The sequence below is a fragment of the Mus caroli genome, unplaced genomic scaffold, assembly GCF_978045245.1.
Source record: "Mus caroli unplaced genomic scaffold, Mus_caroli_1 scaffold_11, whole genome shotgun sequence".
Classification (NCBI taxonomy): domain Eukaryota; kingdom Metazoa; phylum Chordata; class Mammalia; order Rodentia; family Muridae; genus Mus; species Mus caroli.
Genome location: NW_028227266.1, coordinates 38,029,701 through 38,051,995, shown reverse-complemented (window position 1 = coordinate 38,051,995; position 22,295 = coordinate 38,029,701). Strand labels below are relative to the sequence as shown.

Sequence of the window (22,295 nt, the reverse complement as noted above, 5' to 3'; positions counted from 1 at the left end):
TTGGTTCTAATAACTTGATGCTAGTACAATTTTCATAAATTTCTATTGAGTTCATGTGAATTCATTTGGAATATATTTTCTTTGCTCTCTTGGTAATTTTGTGGCGGTAAAGTTCAATGATCCCTGGTTATTCCCACATCATTCGCCAGCTTCAACAACCTAGACATTCTGTTTAGCAGATTACAGCGTCTTCCATATAATGCCAAGTCAGCCTTTTTGTCCTTACAATAGCACTGGACTTCACTAATTCTAGAAGCATGCCTTGGCAGAATGAATATACTAGGCCCTAGGGTCAGCAGAAATGCTGTTTCCTCATACGAGGTACTGCCGCTGGCTGGCCCTGATGCTCTTTTGTGGGTTGTGTCCAGACGTGGCAGCTTAAGCATCTATCCAGAAGTCTTAAAAGACACAGCAAGGAAGCCGGGCGTGGTGGCGCACACCTTTAATCCCAGCACTCGGGAGGCAGAGGCAGGCGGATTTCTGAGTTCGAGGCCAGCCTGGTCTACAAAGTGAGTTCCAGGACAGCCAGGGCTATACAGGGAAACCCTGTCTCGAAAAACCAAAAAAAAAAAAAAAAAAAAAAAAAAAAAAAGACACAGCAAGGACCAGAGACCTCTATCAGCATAGGAGACTTTGCAGGGACAATAGCAATAGAAACACCATTTCACCTAACTACATCAGTTTCAAATTTTTCTTCTGGAGAATTGTCTTGACAGATTTGTACTTACTGAAATCAAGCAGGCAAATCAGAGAAAAGCCAATTCCCTTCCCAGTGTGTTCTATAGTCCTTAAGAGATTAGTATGAGCTTCACTATTTTTTGAGTGACATTTCTTATAGGACAAATTCTGCTTACACTTTAGATACATGGTTGAAAATACAAGATTAGTCTCTTGTGAAAACTCCAGGCTTGGCCTATGCTAACAGCTCCAAGGCTTCGCTTAGTGTGGAAGAAACTTTGTCCTTCCAAATCTATTTAGTTATAGCAGGAATGGCCTTCACAGGTTATCAGAAAACTGAAGCTCTAGAAAGTGAACAGGTAAAATGTAAATTGGGGTACTTGGTTGCAAATATTACTTTATTTCTTTCTTTTAAATAAATTTTTTTTTGTCTTCTCACTCCGGCCCCAAGATTTATTGTTTTATTTTATTATATGTAAGTACACTGTAGCTGTCTTCAAACAAACCAGAAGAGGGCATCAGATCTCATTACAGATGGTTGTGAGCCACCACGTGGTTGCTGGGATTTGAACTCAGGACCTCCAGAAGAGCAGCCAGTGCTCTTAACCACTGAGCCATCTCTCCAGCCCACTTTATTTATTTCTTATGTATCTTCACGACAATGATTGACTGGCATTAAAATTTGACTAGTCCATCGTTAAGAGAATTTCCCTATTGGATTAGAGCTGAGAAGATACCTTGCTAAACCACCATATCCCTTTGTGATTGTAAAGTAAAGCAGAAGAAATCAGGCATAGAAGTGTATCTGCCTTCTCATGCTTTAATCCCACATCCTGTGCTCCACTTATGGAGTATCTGTCCTCAGTCCTTTTCAGATGATCAGACATGTAAGGTCATAGAATTTCAGCCTCCTGGGAACACTGAACAGGTGAGAGACCTGTGGGCACCGGGAGATACTACTTTTTAGTTCACAATTACATGAAAATGAACTTACACATGAAAAACCAAGTAACACAAGACACATAAAAATCCCTTTACTCTGATTAATTCTCAGGGTCCCAAGTACTAGGGTTCATAATCTTCCCAGATATTAGAGAACCCAGGCAGGGATACCAAGGACTGGGAGTCAGAATAGTCTCAGCCAGTGGCAGCAGCTGTTTCAGTCTTCCAGACTGGTTTTATATCTTCTCTAGTCTCTCTCAGTCAATTATGATTCTGCACTAGATACAGTGCCTTTCTATGCTAACAAGAGCTTTAGATCCCTTCTCACAAGCCAAATGAAGGAGGACAGGCTTAAACATTATGTGGGAATGGAATGGATTTCACCATGTCTTAATTATGCTTTACTGAGTTCTTCAGCACTCCAGTACTACACCTCTTTTGCAGTAGGCATGTAAGGGACAAACTGACAGTGGCTGAAGAGTAGACAGGAGTATTTAGACAGGGGTGGTACACCCCAAGAGGCTTTTGCTTAGGCCCGCTTTTGTAGCAGTATGTGGCACTTAGTGTCATTCTGACAATGGGGAAAGGAGCAGCCTGTCAAAATCCTTGTGAAGGAGCCTTAAGGATTTGTCCTTCAAAATTCTTCCCCTTTGTCTCCAGCATCAAAGGAAAGTGTACAGTGAAGAGGCGAATTAGTGAGGAACTGTAGCTATCCCGTCAGTGTGGCAAATCTATCAGGACCCAAACCTCCTATCTTGAGTTTAGGGTTTTGTGCTTTAAGGTTTGAGTCCAGTAAGGACAGACCCTTTTAAGTCGGTCGCTTATCAGACCTACGTACTTATCCTTGACCACACTGAAGTTGAGGCTGTCAAGTAGTCTCCAGGATCTAGAGCAGCCTATGTTTCCCAAAATACAGTGACCCAAATTTCCTTAAGTCCCACATCTCCTACACCACACCTATGAGGTAGAGGCAGGAGTATGCCAGTGAAACAGAAGCCTCAACTGAGAAAAGATGAGTCGTTTTGTTTGGTAGTTGGAAGAGGTGATGTAAGGTACGGGCAGGTCAGAGATGCCTCAGAAAAGTTCTTCTCAGGTTGAACACAGAACCCATCCATCTCAGTTGGCGGCAGAATTAAGCTCTCCACATAAGGCCCCTAGCTAGGTCTTGGTCTTTCCTGTGTGGACTCTCTGATGCCGGATTAAGTGATAGCCTCTGCTGAAGCTTTTCCCACAGGTGGCACAGGTAAAAGGCTTTTCCCCAGTGTGTGTTCGTTGATGTCTGACAAGGTGATCCCTCCTGCTAAAGGTTTTACCACATTCATCGCAGCGGCAGTTCCTCACTGAAGCATGGCCTTTCAGGTGCTTGGCAAATGCTGCACTATGGCTGAAGGAGCGGCCACACTCATTGCACAGATGGTGCTCCTCAGACACGTGTGTCTTGCGGTGTGTCAGATACTGCTTCTGCTCACTGAAGTTCTCGCCACAGTTTGCACACACGTAGGGCTTGCCTCCAACATGGATTCTTTGGTGTGTCGTTAACACAGATTTCTGGCTGAAGCTTTTGCTACAGATAGTACAGAAAAAAGGTTTTTCTCCTGTATGTGTCCTCTGGTGCCTGACCAGGTCCGACGTCCAACGGAAATGTTTTCCACAATCATCACAGGTATATGGTTTCTCCACACGGGTAGTTACCTCAGACTGGACCAGAGGGCCATCCACAGTCTTCCGGTTTGGAGGATGTTTATGAGGAGTGTTCATCTTATGGACTTTCTGGTGCCTAGCTAGATGTGAGCTGCGTGTGTAACTTTTCCCACACTCCATACATTTATAGGGTTTTTCTCCTGTGTGAGTTCTTAAGTGCCTAATAAGATGAGAATTACACGTGAAGCTTTTTGCACATAGAGGGCAATGATGCTGCCTCCCTGATTGGGAGTGAACAGGCATAGTTTCCCTAATATTTGTGAAACTATTAACTTTAGAAACATTTGTACCAAATCTTTCATTAAGTCTACTGGTATTATCCTCAATAACTATTTCCCAATCTGGAGTCTGGTGAACTTCTGTGTTTGCCAAAGTAGACTTGTGTGTATCTTGTTGCTCAACACATTCTTCCTCAGCTTCACTCATGTCTCCTATAGAAGGGGCAAGAACAGAAAAAAGAGAAGTAATAATAACAATTTTATCTGTTACACAATGAGAGGATTTTGAATGGGTTTTCTAAGAAATGGAAGGAAGAGTGAAGGAAAGGATAATGGTGGAGGGGTTTGCCTTTTGGAAGGAAGCATTAGTGATGGATGGCATATTAGAAGAACCAGTGAGTGGGCTGTGGGGCAAGTCAATAAAGTAAGACCATAACAAAAAAAAAATCAAATCATGAAAAAGAACCAATGAGAAAGGCCCCGGAGGAAAGAGACACACTGACTAGAGGGAACTGCCCATTGTGGTGGCCAGCCTTGTCTGATACTCCTCACCTGTATAGGTAAAACTCAGGATTTCTGGTTCTGCAGGCTCTTGAGACTCATGGACACCTGGGACCTGAGGCTCTTCTTCTCTAATCTGGGAGGTATCATCTAGTCTGGGAATTGGAAATGCTGCTCAAGAGACGGGAAAAAGAGTACATCATGATTGGCTCAACACTTCCTTGAGTTAAGAGCATCTGTCTGGACTGGTAGACGGCAGAGCCAAGGCCTCTGTTAACTGGTCGGACGTCACTACTCTTCAGCTTGGCGTTGCTCTGTGCTGCCCATCTTGAGCATTTCTAGTGCTTTCACCCGAGCCTCAGTAACTAGACTACTTGCTGTGCTCCTTGCTCTTTCCCCTCTTGTTGAAGGAAGATTATCTTTGTTTTGACTGCTTCAAAACTCATAAGCTTACTTCAAAAGTTAAATATTAAACTCAAAAACAATAACTGTATTTTCTCATTTTCTATTCACTGTTTTTCCAAGCACCTTTCTTTCTTCCTTTCTTTTGGAAGGGTGTCATCTTTGTCAGCTAACTGATCTTTAATCTCACTGTGGGGTAGGCATGCATTAGTGAAAGTTTAGTACATGTAGTTCAAGGTCTCCGATTCCCTATATTCCAACAGGGAAAAGATGTTTGTGGCTAGAATGCCCTGGAAATACATAAAACTCCTTACACAGAGAGACCACAATTCCACAATCTTCTTCCAAGACATATTCTCCATAGAATTCTTTTTGTGTTGGATCCAGATCACTCCATTGATCCTGTGAGAAGCATAGAGCCACATCCTTGAATGTGACCAGTCCCTGCAATGATACAAGGATCCAATCAGGACGTGATGCTTCAGGCATCCTACTGTATTTTGAGGTAGGGTCCATCCAGAGACAAAGGGAATGGGAAGATGCAGAAGGATTTCCATGGGGAGCCTGTTAATGGTGCTGCTTCTGAACCTTCAGCACTTGAGGAAAACACTGGCCTTGCTTCTGCTTCTCCAACCTACTATGTTTCTTCAGGCCAAACTATATTCTTCTTCAGGTTACTTTTAAAATGCAAGATGGGCCTTAAATCATTCAACTCCCTAATTGGTGTTTTAATGGGAGGCCTTGGTAAAAACCATCTTTTCTGAGAATTGTTCCATGGTCAGAACAAGAAAGAATTCTTCCCCCCACTAGACTACAACTCTAAACCACTAGTGAATTCTATCTGCTTTTCTCAGCCCCATAATTTCAGATCAAGAGAGTTAGCTCATAAATATTATCGCAGTCACGCTAGGCACTCTTACAAATGATAAATCTGTTCACTTAACAACTTCAAAGTTGTACTGAATACTGCAAAATGACCCCACTTAGTGCCTATAGTTACTACTTCTGGAGTTGTAGTCTAGCTGAAGAAAAGAACAGTTAGTACCTCTGGCAAATAAAGAGACGATGAAGACTGGAGCTGAAAACAGCTGTTTAATTTTATAGTTTCTTCCCCTATCCTGCATCCCCACAGAAAGAACAGAAAACTTTTACTCTAAGCATGCACACTTACATCCGTTAGTGTTCAGCATATGGCTAACACCCAACAAATCCTCAAATATGTATTTTGAATTAGGATTTACCTGAGAGAGAGCAGTGAGAAGAGCAACCATCTCTGGGTGTCCAGACCCTTGTTCTGTGGGAAAGTCTACATCCTGGGACACTGGAACCTCTAAAAAATAAAAGGAGATCAGCAACATGAAATGCCAGAGGCTGAGCTTCCTCCACTAGAGTGAACACAAAGTGTCCGTAACTACTTACTCTCTCTGCTAAGAGAATCAAGAAGCTGATCTAAGGGGGACAGAATTATCATAACGACCTATAGCTCCACTGGAATGCTGGGAACACTCAAGAATACCACTATTTAACTTGGCCCCTTTGTAGGCAGGTTCCCAACATCAATATTCTGTGCTTTCACACAGAATTAGAATTTGTTCAGCCTTTGTGGTACAAGAGGAACCCCCCCCCCCATTTCTTCTTCACTTTGCCAAAATTTGTCCTTTCTGCTGAGGCTTCTTCCTACCACATTCCGGCAGGGGCAGGTGCTCCTCTTCATGCTGCAAGGTCTCCTGTTCCTGTGTCCCCAGATCTGGGCTTCGGAGTGCTTCCTCATGGGGCTGCTCAGTGGTCAAGGTTTGTGTGGGATCTTGTTGCTCACTGGAGGACTCCGGCTCCAGCCCTAGGTGTAGGGTCTCCTCTGACAGGACTTCCTGGCCCTGAACATGGACGGTTACCTGGGAACAATTTTAACTTCCAGTCATGATGGAGTCAGGAGAAAATTCCTGCTTGTCATCAGGGGTACTTTGGGAGGAACACTCACAAAGGGAACAAGATGAGGAGGGGAAACTCAAGCTGCAAAGGCACACGAAGAACCAGTTATCTTTACAAAGACAAGGCAGGGGACACCCTAGGACTCTTCTACTTTTCCCCTTCTTTCAACCTTTAATCTCATCACCTGGGGCCCTGAGGTTTCCATCTATCCTTCAGGGCTGCTTACTGTTTGCTTTCTCAGATTACCATCCTAGGAAAGGGGTCTTGGGATTAAGGGTCTAGGGGAAACTAGAGGAAGTCTGAATAGTTGCTTTCTAAGGACCCCAAGGTTCAACATCCAAAGAAATTTAAAATCCAATCTTTAGGTGGCACAGGCAGGTGATCCAAAGCCTAGAAAGTCACACTCGCACACATCCATCCCTGCTCCACGGGGCTCATGGATCTAGATGAAACCCAAAAGCAGAACCAGTAAAATTTAAAGGCTAACTTATGGGACCCTCATACTCTCCCCAGATCCAGCCTTGAGGAACGTCCCCCTCCACATCACACAGATCAGGACTCCCCCTCCTCACCCACCGCCTTGGTCTCCTGGGTTGTTTCTGCAAACCCTCCACCAGCGTCACTGCCTCCTCGCCACTCTCGGGCCGCTGGCCTCGCACCCAGCTCTGCAGTTCTCCAGGCAGGACAGTGAGGAACTGTTCCAACACCAGCAGCTCAAGAATCTGCTCCTTTGTTCTCCTCTCTGGCCTCAGCCACTGATGGCAAAGCTCTCGAAGTCTGATGAGAGCTTCTCGAGGGCTCGATGCTTCCTGGTATCGGAAGCGGCGGAAGTTCTGGTGAGAGGTCTCCAGTACAGGATCATCGCCCTGCAAGGCGGACTCGGGCCCGCATGTGAAATCATCCTCCAGTTTCACCATCAGAACTCCTTCTTCTTCCCAAAGATCTTGGTCCTCTGGCTCCAAGGCTGTTGCCATTTCCTGGCTCTTGGGTGTTATCACACCATTTAGCCCTCACACCGGCATTAACGTATTTTAGACCGGGTAGCTCAAGGGGTTCCTCCTAAGGGACCTAGGGTAGAGTAGTAAAGATGAAAGAGAATAGAAGCCTGCAGTTATGCAGAGACAACAGTTCTGACTTAGTAATCCTTTGTATACTTCTGAAATAATTAACTCTCCCCTTTCCCAGTCTCCATAACTGCATGTTGCAATAAAATCAAGTTGGGATAGGCCTGGCAAGGTCCTCTTCCCTCACTTCCTAGGGAAGGTTCCTAGCCCATAAAAAACCAGTACACAGCTCTACTCACAATAGTGTAGCTTTACCTCCTAATGCCTTTCTTCTACTTCCTTCCTGCTCAGTTCTTTAGTTTGGCTCCTTCAATTCCTGTCTGTACGACAGCCAGCACATTGTGAGTTCCCCACAGTCCTTACATGGTTGGGAGAAACGATGCTCATAATGCCTACAAACAATGCCCCATGGGCCATGATTTGTTTCACAGGCATATAGTATGTGTATCTTGAGCCATCAGCAGGGTGGACATATGTTACGCAAGGCTGCATGAAACTAGTATTAACCTTGGTAAAATGGAAACTCTTGGAGATTTTAAGCACTCCGAGGAACAACCGTGAGGAAAGACTAACAGCACCTCCCCAGAAGCCTGCCTTTATCTTGCTAAGTTAACATCTTTACCGGGATGACTCACTGACCCCTAACTGTTCAAAGGACACTCATTTATTCTAGCCTTGTCTGCAAACTTACCTTCTTTCTGCCTCGGCAGGGACCAATTGTAAAGAAAATACTTAGTTTAGTGATTTGTGCATTCAACTTCATGATTTTTTTCTCACTGTTTAAGATTAAAGCAACGCTACCTCTTGAACTTCTCAACCTTTACTCTACTCCCTGCCTGCTACTTCAGGGCAGTCCTCACCACCCTGCCTGAACTACAGTCATGACTTCCTACCTGTGCGCCCTCAGTACTCAACAAGGAGTAAAAGATAATACGTTAGTTGTGAAGCTTTTTCTCACAATCTGATTCAGTATGTCTAGGTAGTTATATCTTTCCAAGGGCTGCTTATCATTCTAATGAGATCCCGATTGGGTAATGTAAAGAGAAGGGGGACCAAAAGTACTTACATCTGCCTGCTATCACTTAGAAGGTATGGGATAGGAGTACAGCCCCATGGCAAGTTTGTTTTTTGTTTTTTTTGTTTTTTTCTGTAAATTTCTCATCAACAGTATGGAGCTGATAATATTTCTGTTAGAGTAAATTTGAGATCACATGTCTTACTGTTTTCTGTGTTCAGAAGGGAGATGGAACTTCAATGTTAACTATTAACTTTCTAAAGTATTTTCTTAATGCTATTACTTGGTATTATAAAAATGTGTTTTAAATGAAAAAAACTGAGGATGCAAAGCTTTTTATAGCCTATCTTACCCATCCCCTGTACCACTGAGGGCCAACCTGGCTTTTCAGGCCTTGCAGCCTTTTGAAGAATATACCTGTGGCACACTCTTTACTGGGTGGCTGTTTCCTTGTGTCACTCCCTTGCTCTGATGCTGTCCTAACCAATTTTCATCTAGATAATGGTAACTGCCTCTGGAGTTGCTCTTCCAAGTCAGCATTCTTTAGTAGGTATGTTTCTCTGCAGCCTCTGGGCCACACATTTCCCAGGAGAGTTATGAATACAGTCCAACAAGCACATTTGTAGATGACATTATTTTTTAGTGCCAAAAGTTTGGACACCCCAATTTACAGTGTTCTCATTGTTGGCTGTCACAGTAAATCTAAATCTGGTCATGTTCTTCCCCTAGTGACGATCATCCAATCATTCCTGCTTTTCTCTTAACTAAGATTCTTTCAGTATATCACACACTAGCTGGCCTTAAGGTAGTTATTCCCTTTGCAATCCTGTATAGCCATGCCCCCCCACCCCCAAATCCTGAACTGGGTGCATACAATCTTTACAAGTGTCCCATGAACTTTAGCTTTGGAATAGCAGTTGTTAAAATTCCTTCCCAAGGGAAAACATAAACCATTTCTATCCTTTGTCTCGAGTTCCTAATAAATAAAGGTATGAGTCCACCAAATTTCACTCTAGGGAACAAAAGAGTTTATTAGGCATCCTTATGGAGTGTAGGTGAGGGTCACTTACAGGATGTGGTCACTCTTCCCCCAAAGAGACACACCTAGAAAGCTTTACCCAAAGGCCACAACTGCACAGATGGAAGCCCTGCTCTCGCCTTCTCTGGTGTGACTGTGTATATTCTGGCTCCCCCTGCAGGGAATTTGCTGAGTTGCCAGTTGTATACTTGGGGTTGGGGATGAACTATTAAAAAAGCGCAGCTGGGTTCCTTGGCAAGGGGGCACAGCTGAATGCTCCAAGATGGAAGTTGGTTGGCTTGGAGAAAAGTCACACATGACTCTTAGTACCTGTGACCTTTAGCTTGGCTAAACTTTACTTATCTTTTAAGACAGCTTAAGTTCATGTCTTCTGAAATTTAATTTGATCCTATTCTCTCTACCCTTACACATGGTTAGAAGTCACCTAAATAGGTTAAAAGCAACCTTGGTCCATCCATTCTGTTTTCTGTCTTATTACAAAGCCACTGCTTATTTTCCTTGAGAAACTTGATGTTAGCAACTGTGATTTTTTTACTCTCCTATTAAAAGAACACAATAAATGCACTTAAGTCCTATGAATCTCTACTCTCATACTTTCTTGCTATCTTAGCACCCATAGCCAGTCTTTCCCCACCTATACTCATACTTTGCTGGGTCATTGATTGAGTCTTGTTAATTCTGTCTAACAAATGTCTTTCAAATCCATCATGTCTTCATCTGCATTAAATGCTCTAGTTCAGTATCTGCCACATTCTGAGTGACTAAAGTCTCAACCCTGGAAAAGTACTGGCCTGTGTCTGGTACTATGTGTCAGCAGAGTGAACCACTGAGTTCAAGTTTTACAAGGGGTCTTGGCTCTGTCCTCCTCCAGACAAGAATGATAGCCAGGCCAGGGATCCCTTATTGATCAGTCATTTTGTTCTGCATTGCAGTTGCCTGTAATAAACTCTCAAGGCTATCACTTGACTCTCACCAGCTGACCCTTGACTGTCATATATAATAATTATATAATCATGTTTTCCAAATTTCTCTTAATCTAAGTTATTTCATTTTATTGTCTTCAATCATTTGTAACATGGCCTCCATGTTTTTGATAGTTATGCAACTATTCTTAAAAATTGTGTGTGGATGTGGGCATGCCACAGTGTACACTGGAGGTCAGAGGACAACTTGCAGCAGATGGTTCTCTGCCTACCAGCTGGGTTCTATGAATCAGGTTACTAAGCTTAGCAGTAAGCACCATTACCCATTAAACCATCTTGCCTAGTTCTATTATTCTTATGGTGTCTTATGCTAAGTTTCTCTACTACTTGGTAGCTTGCATTTTTGTTTTTAATTATGTACTCATCTTTAGTGAAGTTCTATTTATTTATTATTATGGTTGTTGTTTTGTGTTCTGGTAGAATTAAAAATGGTGGTGCATGTCTTTAATCCTAGCACTCGGGAGGCAGAGGCAGGCAGATTTCTGAGTTTGAGGACAGCCTCGTCTACAGAGTGAGTTCCAGGACAGCCAGGGCTATACAGAGAAACCCTGTCTCGGAAAACCAAAAAAAAAAAAAAAAAAAAAAAAAAAATCTGAGATTACTAAAACCATTAGTGCTGAGCTAGAACCAAATGAAATTCTTTTTTTTTTTTTTAAAGAAGACTGTGATTTAACGTATGTATAGGTGCTTGAGGAGGCCAGAAGAGTTACAGGTGACTGTGAGCTACCTGATATTTGGTGCTGGGAACACCTCTGTGAGAGCAAGTGTTCTTAACCACTGAATTGTCTTCCAGTCCCCCAAGAGATTTTTGTCACCAAAGAATTTCTCTAACACTCAAAATTCAAGACCAGATCTCTTGGGGCCTCTCTTCTCTACTGTGAGTGCCACTTCCATGAGAGTCATTGCTCAAATTAGTATTTTTGCATATTGTTTCCCTTTACCAAGATTTTCCAAGCTTCTCTATGAACTATCCTAAACCTTCATCTGCCTGGCTCCACTCTTCCATCTGATCTATTCTGAGTTTGCCCCACTGAACCCTCTTAGATGATGAGTAAAAACATGGTCTCCATATCACAGTGTACACTGTGCTGTAAAATGGTTCCTCTAGTAGCAGAATTACTCATGAGACGATAAGAGTCTGAAGGGAGGAGCACACTGTACCCTAATCCAAAGTCTAGCAAGAAAATAGGTACTTGCTTCATAACTGGTGAGGGCAGAGAACATTTACTGAGTCTCTGCCTCTGGGAAGGAGCGTTACCATGCCATATGAATTAGTACTTAGTCATGTGTTCAGCAAAATGTGTGCTGAATAAAGAAAAATGTATTGTTTGTATGGTACATAAACAAGACATTCCCAAGTTTCAAGTGTGATGAAGTCATAAGTAATCTTCAGGCCACATTAGGGATAACTCAAATGTACATAACACATAACTGGGCATTTGAAAAAAAATTTTTTTTTGAGATTTCAATCAGCTTTAATAAACACCAACCAGACATTAAATAATTTAATGTCAATACTCACTATTTACCCAGATATATATCCCTTTATGCTAACATTCACCTTTAAGGCAGATAAACAGAGTTGCTATACAAGGTAACTTAGCTTAATAAAAAGATCACTATTGTGTTAAATGTCTGAGAACCAGATCAGTGAAGTCATCTAGAAATTCCCTTGGTCTCCAAGGAGCATCATGTCCAAAAGGTTCCATAGACTGCGAGTTCTGAAAGAAGGAATCCTGCTTTGAGTGATTTCACTCTTAAAAAAACAAAAAAACAAAAAACCCCCAAAACCAACGCAGCCTTGCCAGGGTGTTTAAATGTTCCACAGTTGATAGTCCTGCTGCTCGCTTTGTATTTACTTTAGCAATTGCAAAAACTCAGGTGGAGGGAAAGCGGTCAGCAACAGTGGCAATGAAGAGGGGAAGGATTCCTTGCACTGGCAGGAGATGGGGTTGGATAGGCATGGCAGCTGGGCAAAGCTATATATACATTAGGTTCAGAAAGAACCATGATCCAGCTCCAGATTCACACACACCAGAACCAACCCCTGTAAAAGGTAAAGTCCTGTAGATAACTACTTTAATGCAGTGAAGTGGCATGAATTAAAATACGCTATGCAAATGTCAAGCATTAATGGAGACAAGCATAACTGGTTCTCACCGCTTACCCTACAGTTCATGGGATGTGCATGGTCACATGCATGATACCTACAATTTGTGGCCTTCCAACTCCATTATCTTTCTTTGGTGTCCTTGGAAAAGTTCCACAGCCAGGTAAAACCCTGGCACAGACCCTGGTGGCTCTGTAGCAAGTTTTTTGGGGTTGGGCTGCTGGCCCCTCTACCCAGTGCTCACTCCCCGTCACCAGGGGCCCTTTCCTAGCCTCCTGAAGTGGGATGGCTCTTGGATACTCATGAGGGAGTCTATAATAACCAGGCTAGGAATAGTAAATGATTCGTTAAGAAGACTCGCCTAGAAAATGTCTGCAAGGACACGTCATAAGATGGGGCAGTCTCATGACCTGGCCTTTTGAGTATGCATTGCTAAGTACATGAGGGATGATTTGGAAGGAGGCAAGGGGAAACTAAGATCTATTTGCCACTCTTGGCTTAGCTTTCTCTGTCCCTTAACTGAAGATGTCACATGACAGAGGTGGCTAACTCAGTTCTCTTAAGCACTGAAAACCAGAAGACATAAAAGAATTATCAATTCTGTACCCTAAAAGACATCTTCTGTAGCTATAGGAAAAGGGTGACTTGCTTTTTTACTGGAAAATAGTCTTCAGACAATTAACTAGCAATTTGGACTTAAATGATTATATTTATTAGACTTAGATATTGTGTGTGTAGTCATTTCCTTTAAGTTGAAACATTCCTGAGATAAGAGTGAAGCTCAAAAAACTTAGGGGGCTAATACAACAAGGCTTAGGATGTCTACAAAACTTACAAAACTCAGGAAGCTCAGTAAGTTGTTAGATCATCAAGCTCAGTTCCCCAGATTACATGAGCAGCAAGCAACTGCTGGGAAGAGCAAACTCCTTGGTGGCACTGCCTTTAAGTAGGGAGGTCCAGGGTGACAGATAGCTTTATGATTTCACCCGTGCTGGGACAGACCTTTTCAGTGATGTAAATGCCTTTGATTCACACATGTTCTTGTAAATAATTCTAAGAAATTCACCAGACCACGAAATCAGGTCTGGATGGAATCATTTCTTTTTGGTATGTCGTCAGCACTTTATTGGGGGGGGGGGAGAGACATTTATTCACATGCCCATTCAAAAGGCATGCAACACAACTAGCAAGGACACAGAATCTGAAAGCTTCAAAGATGAGTTGGGGAGGAGCAGCTGCACAGTGACAATGACAGGTTGAGGCATGCACTAACACTGATCGGAGACCAGAGCACTTACAGAGGCAATTCCAATGTTGACGGCCTTTCTGCATGTGCCAGAGGACAGTGTGCTTCCTTTCATGTTTCCACTAATGGGTGATAAGACATGCCACCCAAGGTAAAGCCACTGAGAATCGAGTGTCCTTTGAGGGAATGCTAAGTTTACCATCTTATCTACATGCTATGAGGTGGCATGCTTCTCCAGGGAACTGGGCCTATCAGGTGACTTTTGGGGGCATTCCCAATAATGCTAATAAATTTGAGAATGTACGCCAATCCTGAAAGTACAATACATGGGCTATGGCCATAAGCAGGCTATAGCAACAATTTTGGCCACTGTTGTGAGTGAAAAGTCACAGCTGAGCTCAGCTGTCTGTCTGGAAAGCACTTGTCCATGTAAGAGGAATTCTGATATGAAAAAAGACACATGGATGCTATCCTCTGATTTGATAGAAGGTGCAAAAAGCAAGCAAGCAAGCAAGCAAACAAACAAACAAACAAAAACCTGGTAAGATAAGATGAGGTGTTGCGCTGTCATTTCCTGCATTTGGCAGGTGCAAGGAAGACAATACAAATTAGACCCCTGCTAAAAAGCACTCCACTCCACCCCCCAACCCCCGACTAAAAAACTGGAATCCCACTGGGAAAATAAGTGAGTGAAGAGGGCAAAAGTAAGTCAGAAGTAAAGGAACATACCCCTCAATTTTAACCTCTAATAAAGAGGGAAATTCATGATTCAGTATGAGGTGTTGCGGTGGCTAGTGGCCCAATACCTAAGTGAATGCTCTATGCATGACAAGTTTTAACTGAGCAGATATTAAAACAAAGAATGAGATAGTCCCTCATAGCCTGATTCACAAGGCTATGCGACATGAGTACAGATGGGCAGTGCAAGTATCAAAGTAGAGAACCAGAAACGTAGTACTTACTATGCCTCCTTGAGACAGAGTATATATAACCTAAAGCAATGAGAAAAACCAGTCTCTGAAGTTGTTGAGTGAATTCCAGTGTTAGGAGTGATTAGCTTCCCTGCTCACCTCCTACCCCGCTTCCCTATAAGCTATTGACACTGCTGTTGGTTTTACATTAGAGACAAATGGTAAGACTATTACTGAAGACACTGCATACTTTGTCTATGGAACAGGAGAAATCAGTCTGGGACTGAGCTGGAAGGTTCTCACCTGCTGGTTCCGGCTTTCATAGTGCCAGAAGGAAGGTACTATGCAGTCTACTGTGAGAGAAATGTCACCAACACTCCTGCTCTATAAATTCTATGTACTACTACTATGAACATATAGCTGTTACAACCATTACATATGCAGCCAATTGCTTTCTGCTTAGATTTAATGATTATTCTACAAGAGGGCTGATATCTACTTCTGTTCAAAAATTTGTGGCTACAGAGAGCAGGAAGACCAAGGGTTAAGAAATTAACTACTAACCCCATTAAAAATGGGGTACAGAGCTAAACAAAGAATTCTCAATGAGGAATACTGAATGGCTGAGAAGCACCTGAAAAAAATGTTCAACATCCTTAATCATCAGGGAAATGCAAATCAAAACAACCCTGAGATTCCACCTCACACCAGTCAGAATGGTTAACATCAAAAATTCAGGTGACAGCAGATGCTGGCCAGGATGTGGAGAAAGAGGAATACTCCTCCATTGCTGGTGGGATTGCAAGCTGGTACAAACTCTCTGGAAATCAGTCTGGCGGTCCCTCAGAAAATTGGACATAGTACTACCGGAGGATCATGCAATACCTCTCCTGGGCATATACACAGAAGAAGTTCCAACTTGTAATAAGGACACGTGCTCCACTATGTTCATAGCAGCCTTATTTATAATAGCCAGAAGCTGGAAAGAATCCAGATGTTCCTCAACAGAGGAATGGATACAGAAAATGTGGTACATTTACATAATGGAGTACTACTCAGCTATTAAAAACAATGAATTCATGAAATTCTTAGGCAAATGGATGGATTGGAGGATATCATCCTGAGTGAAGTAACCTAATCACAAAAGAACACACGTGTTATGCACTCCCTGATAAGCGGATATTAGCCCAGAAACTTAGAATACCCATGATATAATTTGCAAAACACAGGAAACTCAAGAAGAAGGAAGACCAAAGTGTGGATACTTCGTTCCTTCTTAGAATGGGGAGCAAAATACCCATGGAAGGAGTTACAGAGACAAAGTTTGGAGCTGAGATGGAAGGAAGGATCATCCAGAGACTGCCCCACCTGGGGATCTATCCCATAAACAACCACCAAACACAGACACTATTGCATTCGCCAGCAAGATTTTGCTGACAGGACCCTGATATAGCTGTCTCTTGTGAGGCTATGCCAGTGCTTGGCAAATACAGAAGTGGATGCTCACAGTCATCTATTGGATGGAACATAAGGCCCCCAATGAAGGAGCTAGAGAAAGTATCCAAAGAGCTAAAGGGGTCTGTAACCCTATAGGTGGAACAATATGAACTAACCAGTAACCCCCAGAGCTTGTGTCTCTAGTTGCACATGTAACAGAGGATGGCCTAGTAGGCCATCAATGGGAGGAGAGGCCCTTGGTCTTGTGAAGATTATATGCCCCAGTGCAGGGAAATGCCAGGGTCAGGAAGCAGGAATGGGTGAGTTGAGCAGGGCAGGGGGAGGGTATAGGGGACTTTCGGGATAGTATTTGAAATGTAAATGAAGAAAATATCTAATAAAAGAAAAAGAAAAAAAAAGAAACAAACTACTGTTTCTGTTTTAATATATCAATGTGATGCACCTACCTGTCCTTGAAACAGTTGTTTATATTCACAGATTTCTGCCGTCATCAGTCTCTAATATGGAAGAAAAGGCTGTCCCTCCAAATGGGTATTGCAAAACTGAAGAGACTGATACAATCTGTCAAGCTCCTGAGGATAAGTGACTGGTCCCTATGCTCAGGTAGGAATGGAAGAAAATACCCACCCATCTTTTTTACCCCGTCCAAGGGTCAGGGAACATCTTGGAAGATAGAGTGGAAAGAACATAAGAGCCACAGGAGTGAATGCCATGTAGCTATTTCCTTCCAAATAAGACATTCCCCTTTGGAAAGGCAGAGGGTGTGGTTCCTAAGCCTCATAAGTTAATGACTCAAAAAGGTCACTGACTTAGCAAGCTCATACACGATTCATGAGCCCCCTCTTCTGATACAAACAGGAAGCAACTGGTGGTGAAGAGTCTGGTGGAGCCACCTTGAGACTGAACAGGGAACTATGGGCACATAGCTACAAGAGTTGGAGTGAACGTTTTGGTGCCGTAGTTACCTTTGTGCCTCTGAGTAGCCCTTTACTCAAAGCTGTTACTAATGAACTCAGTGACTGACCAACCTGGGTAGAAGAATTTCTTTGATCTGTCATTTATGTCTTGTCTTGTAGGGATAGTTGGTCACATCTCTCCAGGAAAAGTCACAAAATTTAAGTGACAAATGTAGCCTCATAGTCTGGGACTGTGAAAACAACTGCTTACTGGAGCTTACTAGGGCCTTCAAGCTGTTCTAGAATTAAAATTAAAAACAAAAAACCAAACTCTTGACTGTTCTCTTCCAATGCTGCTGTGCCACAAAAGGATGTAACAATATGGCCATTCCACTCGCCAAATTCTTGACCTTATTTCAACTGCTATGTATACAGATGCACACCACTGCTCCATGTAATGGTAACATGGCTTTGGAATTTTGAGTATGTATCTCTACTCTCATAAGCCACATAGCACAATTTCTCTAACTCTCAGCCTTACCCTTGAAAGGTGGTTAACATGCCTATCTCACATGCTTATTTTATGGAGTAGATGATATAATTTATATAAATCTCTTGGCATAGAATATGGCACAGGGTAGATGTTCAATATGGCTCATTATTTTCTGCTTCAAGCTCCTTTAAGTTCTTTTGAGAAATCAAGACTTAAAAAATAAGCATACAGTCTATTTTATTCCTTCATAATTACAAAAGAAAAATGAGGGAAAGGGTTGGTCTGTTTATTGTCATATCGCAAATGAAGTGTTAAACTCAAACCAAAAAGCAAACAGGCCTTGCTCTGGAGGCACTGTAAACTGAATTAAGGAAGTTGTTGAACACAGATGGGACAGAACCTTGGTGATAGAGTCTTTAGCTGAAGATGGAATCAGTAAGGCTTCTACTTACCCAAGGCAAAGACCCTTCCCTTTGTGCAGTTGGCAGGATGCATGTGACTCATAGCCATGAATATGTCAAGTCTTGTGAAAGCTCAACCCGGAAGGCAAAGAAAGTGAAAGCGATGCATTCCCTGGCTTTTGTCCTTCTAGCATGTCATGATCAGTGTGCCTTAAACCATGCTGAAACTGGTTTAATTCCGAAGTCCTGGGATGGAGTCCAGAACTCTGCATTTTAGGCAAGTGCTCTACCACTGGGCTACAGCCCCGCCTGGAGAAATGTTTTGTTTTGCCACTTTTTCTCTCATAAAAGTCATATTTGAGAACCAGGAATATTGGCTCAAAGCTTATTACAATAGCTTTTAAGAAACAGAAAGAGGAATGGAAAATGAGAAGATAGGAAGAAGAGGAGAGGTCAAATAGGCAGTGGCTGGTACAAGATGGTCAGGTGGCCAGAGGCTTAATTATCTTCTACTCTGAAATTTGACTGCCTTTATAGTCAACATCAAGGTTTAAGGTGGATTAAAAAATGTCATTGACAATATGGTAAATTGAAAATTAATAATGTTTCCTTATACACACAGATGTGCGTAGCAATGGTAAAGAGACAGAAGGCTCACATCCTGTACCCTGCTCTACTTTGTAAGGTGTGGCATCCTGGACCAGTTGTATCAATCGGCTCATTTTGAAGGGGATGACTTTTCTATCTAAAGGCAAAGAGGTGGATCATCCTTTGAGAAGCTTTCCAGATTTTAGGATGCTAAGGAGGGGCTTCAAGAGGAACAGAGACAAACTCTTTGTTTACTGTTTGATTCACAATGGGTCAGTGAGGGATAATGAAGGAGGCTTATTTAAGAACTGAGATAATACATATTTTAAGAGAAAAGCCTGCATATCTGGCCATCATGACCACGTTCATTAACCTCCACATGAAGTGAATCATCCTACATTTAGTGGGTAGTACCCAGGATTAGTTACTGACTTAAATAATGTGCGTCAATCTTTAAATACAAATTTAAGGCAAAATGCCACAAATTAATCTGAAGCTGAAAAGGTAAGGGACATAACACTTGACACCCACCAGGAAGAAAACAGCATTTATTATTTGGCAGCCAAAGTTATGCAGATATATTAAAATTCCCACAACAAATACAGGCAACAATAATCTCACAACAGAGAAAGGTTCACTTAATAGAAAAAGGATAAATAAGAAGATAGTAGCGGGACTCCAGGAGTGGATGTAGGTAACTCAGGCAAGTTACTGTCTATGTGTATACAATCAATACATCCTGGCTACCGAGTGCTCTATGCTAGGTGATTTCCTTCTGGCTTGGACTGAGGCTCTCTTGCATATATATATGACAAAGGTTGGGATCTCTGTGGTTTGACCTAGCAGAATCTGAGAGCACAGAGGAAATCCCAGCAGTCATTCCTCGTGGGTAGTTTAGTGTCTGTTTTCCTTGGGAAGCTGGAACCCCTAAGCAAGGATATGTTCCTAGACCTGTATCATTCTTCCAGGTAGTTTGAGGGAGAGAAGCTCAATAAATACACGCCTCAACAGAAGTACTGTAATTAGTGGGTGCCAGCGCTCCTAGGTGATAAGTCTTTCATGCAGACAGCTGTAGGAATTGGGTATTAAGCATTCTAAGCTCTTTGGGGAATTTATCAATCAAGTCTACCTTGCTTTACTGTTCAATAGAGACAGACTGCTTTAGTATCAATGGTGAGAAACTTTGAGGGGAGAATTGCACAGATTTGATTCAGTTCATAAGCATACACTGAATATTATATCTCCTAATATTCCAAGTGCTGAGCAGAGCGGGGAAGAAGCCGTGATGAAGTTGATCGGGGAACAGCAGGGACTTTAGCACTATCAGGAATTCACATCGAAATAAGATCTGACCTGTGATCAGCATGGGAAGCTCTTTATCAAGGGAATCAAGAAAACCAAGGGAGCTGGTTGCAAGCCTTTACTCTCAGCACTCAAGAGGCAGACGCAGGCGGGACACCGTGAGTTCTAGGCCAGCCTAGTCTATACAGTGAGTTCCAGGACAGCCAAAGCTATATATAGAGAGACACTGTCCTAAAACAAACAAACAAGCAAGCAAGCAACCAAACCAAACCAGAAAGCAACCCTCATCAGTCAGTATTTCATCTTAACATGCCACAAAAGATGATAGAGCACTTGGCTTTCTGTCTTAAAAGCATGCAATTTCATAAATAACTCACACTCGAATGGTAAGATCACCCATCAAAGATTAGTCAACAGTACTAGTATTTGCAAGTCTTAGTCCTCAAACCTCTGTAAGGCAGGTACCACGAGGGAGGTCTGGCCAAAACTAGTGTTTCTCAAAGTGATCAATACAGAACCCAGAGCACCACTTCAGTCTTACATGCAGATTCATGTGTGTTAAACTCCATACCCACTATCTGGGCAAAGGAAGTAAATTTGAGGTTTCATGCAGAAAAGCACAAACTTATCCAGCGACGCCGACTTTCAGGCAGGAAAGGAAGAAGTCTAGGGTTGTTTTATGCCTGTGTCGAGTGGTATAGTCACCACACCTGTATATTCTGAAATGACAGGAGTCCCTCAATAGTGATGCAGGTCTTGCAGTGGCCTTGGAATGACTGTCTCCTGCAATTATACAGGAAGAATGCAAAGGGTGTGTACATAGGAGACAGGAGGAAAGGTCAGCAGCTGTCTTAGAAGAAAAATGTACTGCCTTCCTCCTAACCCTTTTATGTTAGGCAGCAATGGCAGAAAGTGACTCAAGACTGATAGCCCCCAAATATCCCACTGTCACTTGCTTCTCCCAACAAGCTTCTCCCAGCCATCCTGACACCTCATTGAAACTCATTGAAACTGTTTTCTGGATTAAGGTCCATGGGGCTGCTTCAAAGAAAAAGCTGCACAGAGAGATGCCTTGTGACTTCGTTGCCCCAAGCTTTCTCTACTGCCTTTCACCTGTAGACTATGGACAGGATAACCTGACAGCAAAACCCTAGATGTGGCACTCCTACCCATGACCAAGGCAGTTCAAGATCAGCTGGACCTAGAGATCTCCCTTTGGGGGAGTTCACCACAGAGAAAAGACAGCGCTATCCATGTGTAGAATACGAGACAGCCACAGCCCAGGGGAAAGAAAGTGTGTGAGAGGACCAGGTCGGCCATGGAATAAAACACTAGCAAACTTTCAGTCCACTATGGAAAGTCCCGCAGACGGTGAGATGAGCTGGAGAAGAGGTCCCCGAACTGGCTGTCAGGGGTAGGAAGAGAGAAGTTCAGACAGTGCAGACAGTAGCCTCTAGCTCTACAGGGAAGTTCTGAGCCTGTCACTAAGCCAGGTGAGAGCCACACGCTAGGTGGCCAAGGACTGGCAAGGATCACAGGTGATAAGATCGCATGTGAAGGGGGCGGGGTTCGCTGGGAAGGAGGGAAGGCAAAACCTGCAGGGAGGGTTCTGGAGCAATGTGCGATGCAGAGTGAAAAGTCTGATGAGAGGGGAAGGTGGGCGTCAAAGGGTCTAGACTACACCCCACTGGCTTCTAGGGCACTGGACCGATTGGTATGGACGCAATCCGAGGGGCACAGTGCATGTCCGCAGGCCCCCGGAGAGGGCGGAAGGAGGTGGCTGGGCAGAGAAGCCTGGAGTGCCACCCTTGTCTCCGGACGTCCCGGCTCTGGCCGCGAGGAGGTGACATGGTTACAACGCCCAGGCCGCGGGGACCCCGCTGCCACCCCTTCCCTGGCAGGCGCTGTTCCCCGGCGCCGGGGGGGCGGGGTCTGCTGCCCCTCCCAGTGCTCCCGTCCTTCCCTCCCCGCCCGCTGCGGTGCCCGCTCGCCGGCCAGGTCCCCGACACTCACGTCTCCCGCTGCTCCGGCGGCTCCTCCCCTGCCCGGTGCTCCCCCACCCACTCCCGGCCGAAAGAGCCGAGCGGGATCCGAGTCGCGCGGGGCCCAGCGGGTCGGAACACGTGGGTCCTCTGCGCCCGGAACCGGAAGCGACCACTCGCCCCACCTCCAAGCGGTGCTGGAGCCTGTCTAGGCTGTAGGAGGTTTGGTCCACTCGTTGTGTTCCTGTTGGTCGAAGCCTGGGGCTCCTCCAGTGAGACCCATGCCGGGAAGCATTCCCTGGACTGCTGCCCTCTATGGCCAGTCCCCTTTGCGGCAAATCCATCATCTTCCTAGGCGTGGTATTCATTGTCCACTTCCTACAGGGTTTTGTTTTCATCTTTCATGTTGGTTTTGGTATCTACATCTCCACAAGAG

General features: G+C 43.7%; 1 protein-coding gene across 2 annotated transcripts; it reads right to left on the bottom strand.

Annotated features, from left to right (window-relative positions):
- Positions 1–1,117: 1,117 nt before the first annotated feature.
- Znf202 (zinc finger protein 202) lies at positions 1,118–21,977 on the bottom strand. Of its 2 annotated transcripts, XM_021172300.3 has the most exons (7): positions 21,891–21,977; positions 6,944–7,439; positions 6,124–6,334; positions 5,684–5,772; positions 4,757–4,886; positions 4,092–4,211; positions 1,118–3,752 (listed from the first exon to the last, which is right to left on the bottom strand). In XM_021172300.3, exons 2-7 carry the CDS (start codon positions 7,343–7,345, stop codon positions 2,779–2,781), a joined length of 1,926 nt encoding a protein of 641 aa, XP_021027959.1. In that variant the 5' UTR covers positions 7,346–7,439; positions 21,891–21,977; the 3' UTR covers positions 1,118–2,778. The 2 variants fall into 2 exon arrangements, with proteins under 2 accessions (XP_021027959.1, XP_085700658.1); XM_085844532.1 differs by lacking the exon at positions 21,891–21,977 and having other exon boundaries at positions 6,944–7,608.
- Between the last annotated feature and the right edge of the window lie 318 nt (positions 21,978–22,295).

What these genes read in the sequence shown, in the direction of transcription:
- Znf202 (XM_021172300.3), bottom strand. Translation starts at nt 7,345, where the DNA reads ATGGCAACAGCCTTGGAGCCAGAGGACCAAGATCTTTGGGAAGAAGAA. An exon ending in TGGAATTGTGGTCTCTCTGT is followed by an intron (nt 4,212 to 4,756) that starts GTAAGGAGTTTT and finishes TCTCTTGAGCAG; the next exon opens with CATTTCCAATTCCCAGACTA. An exon ending in CCTGAGTTTTACCTATACAG is followed by an intron (nt 3,753 to 4,091) that starts GTGAGGAGTATC and finishes CCCCTTCTATAG; the next exon opens with GAGACATGAGTGAAGCTGAG.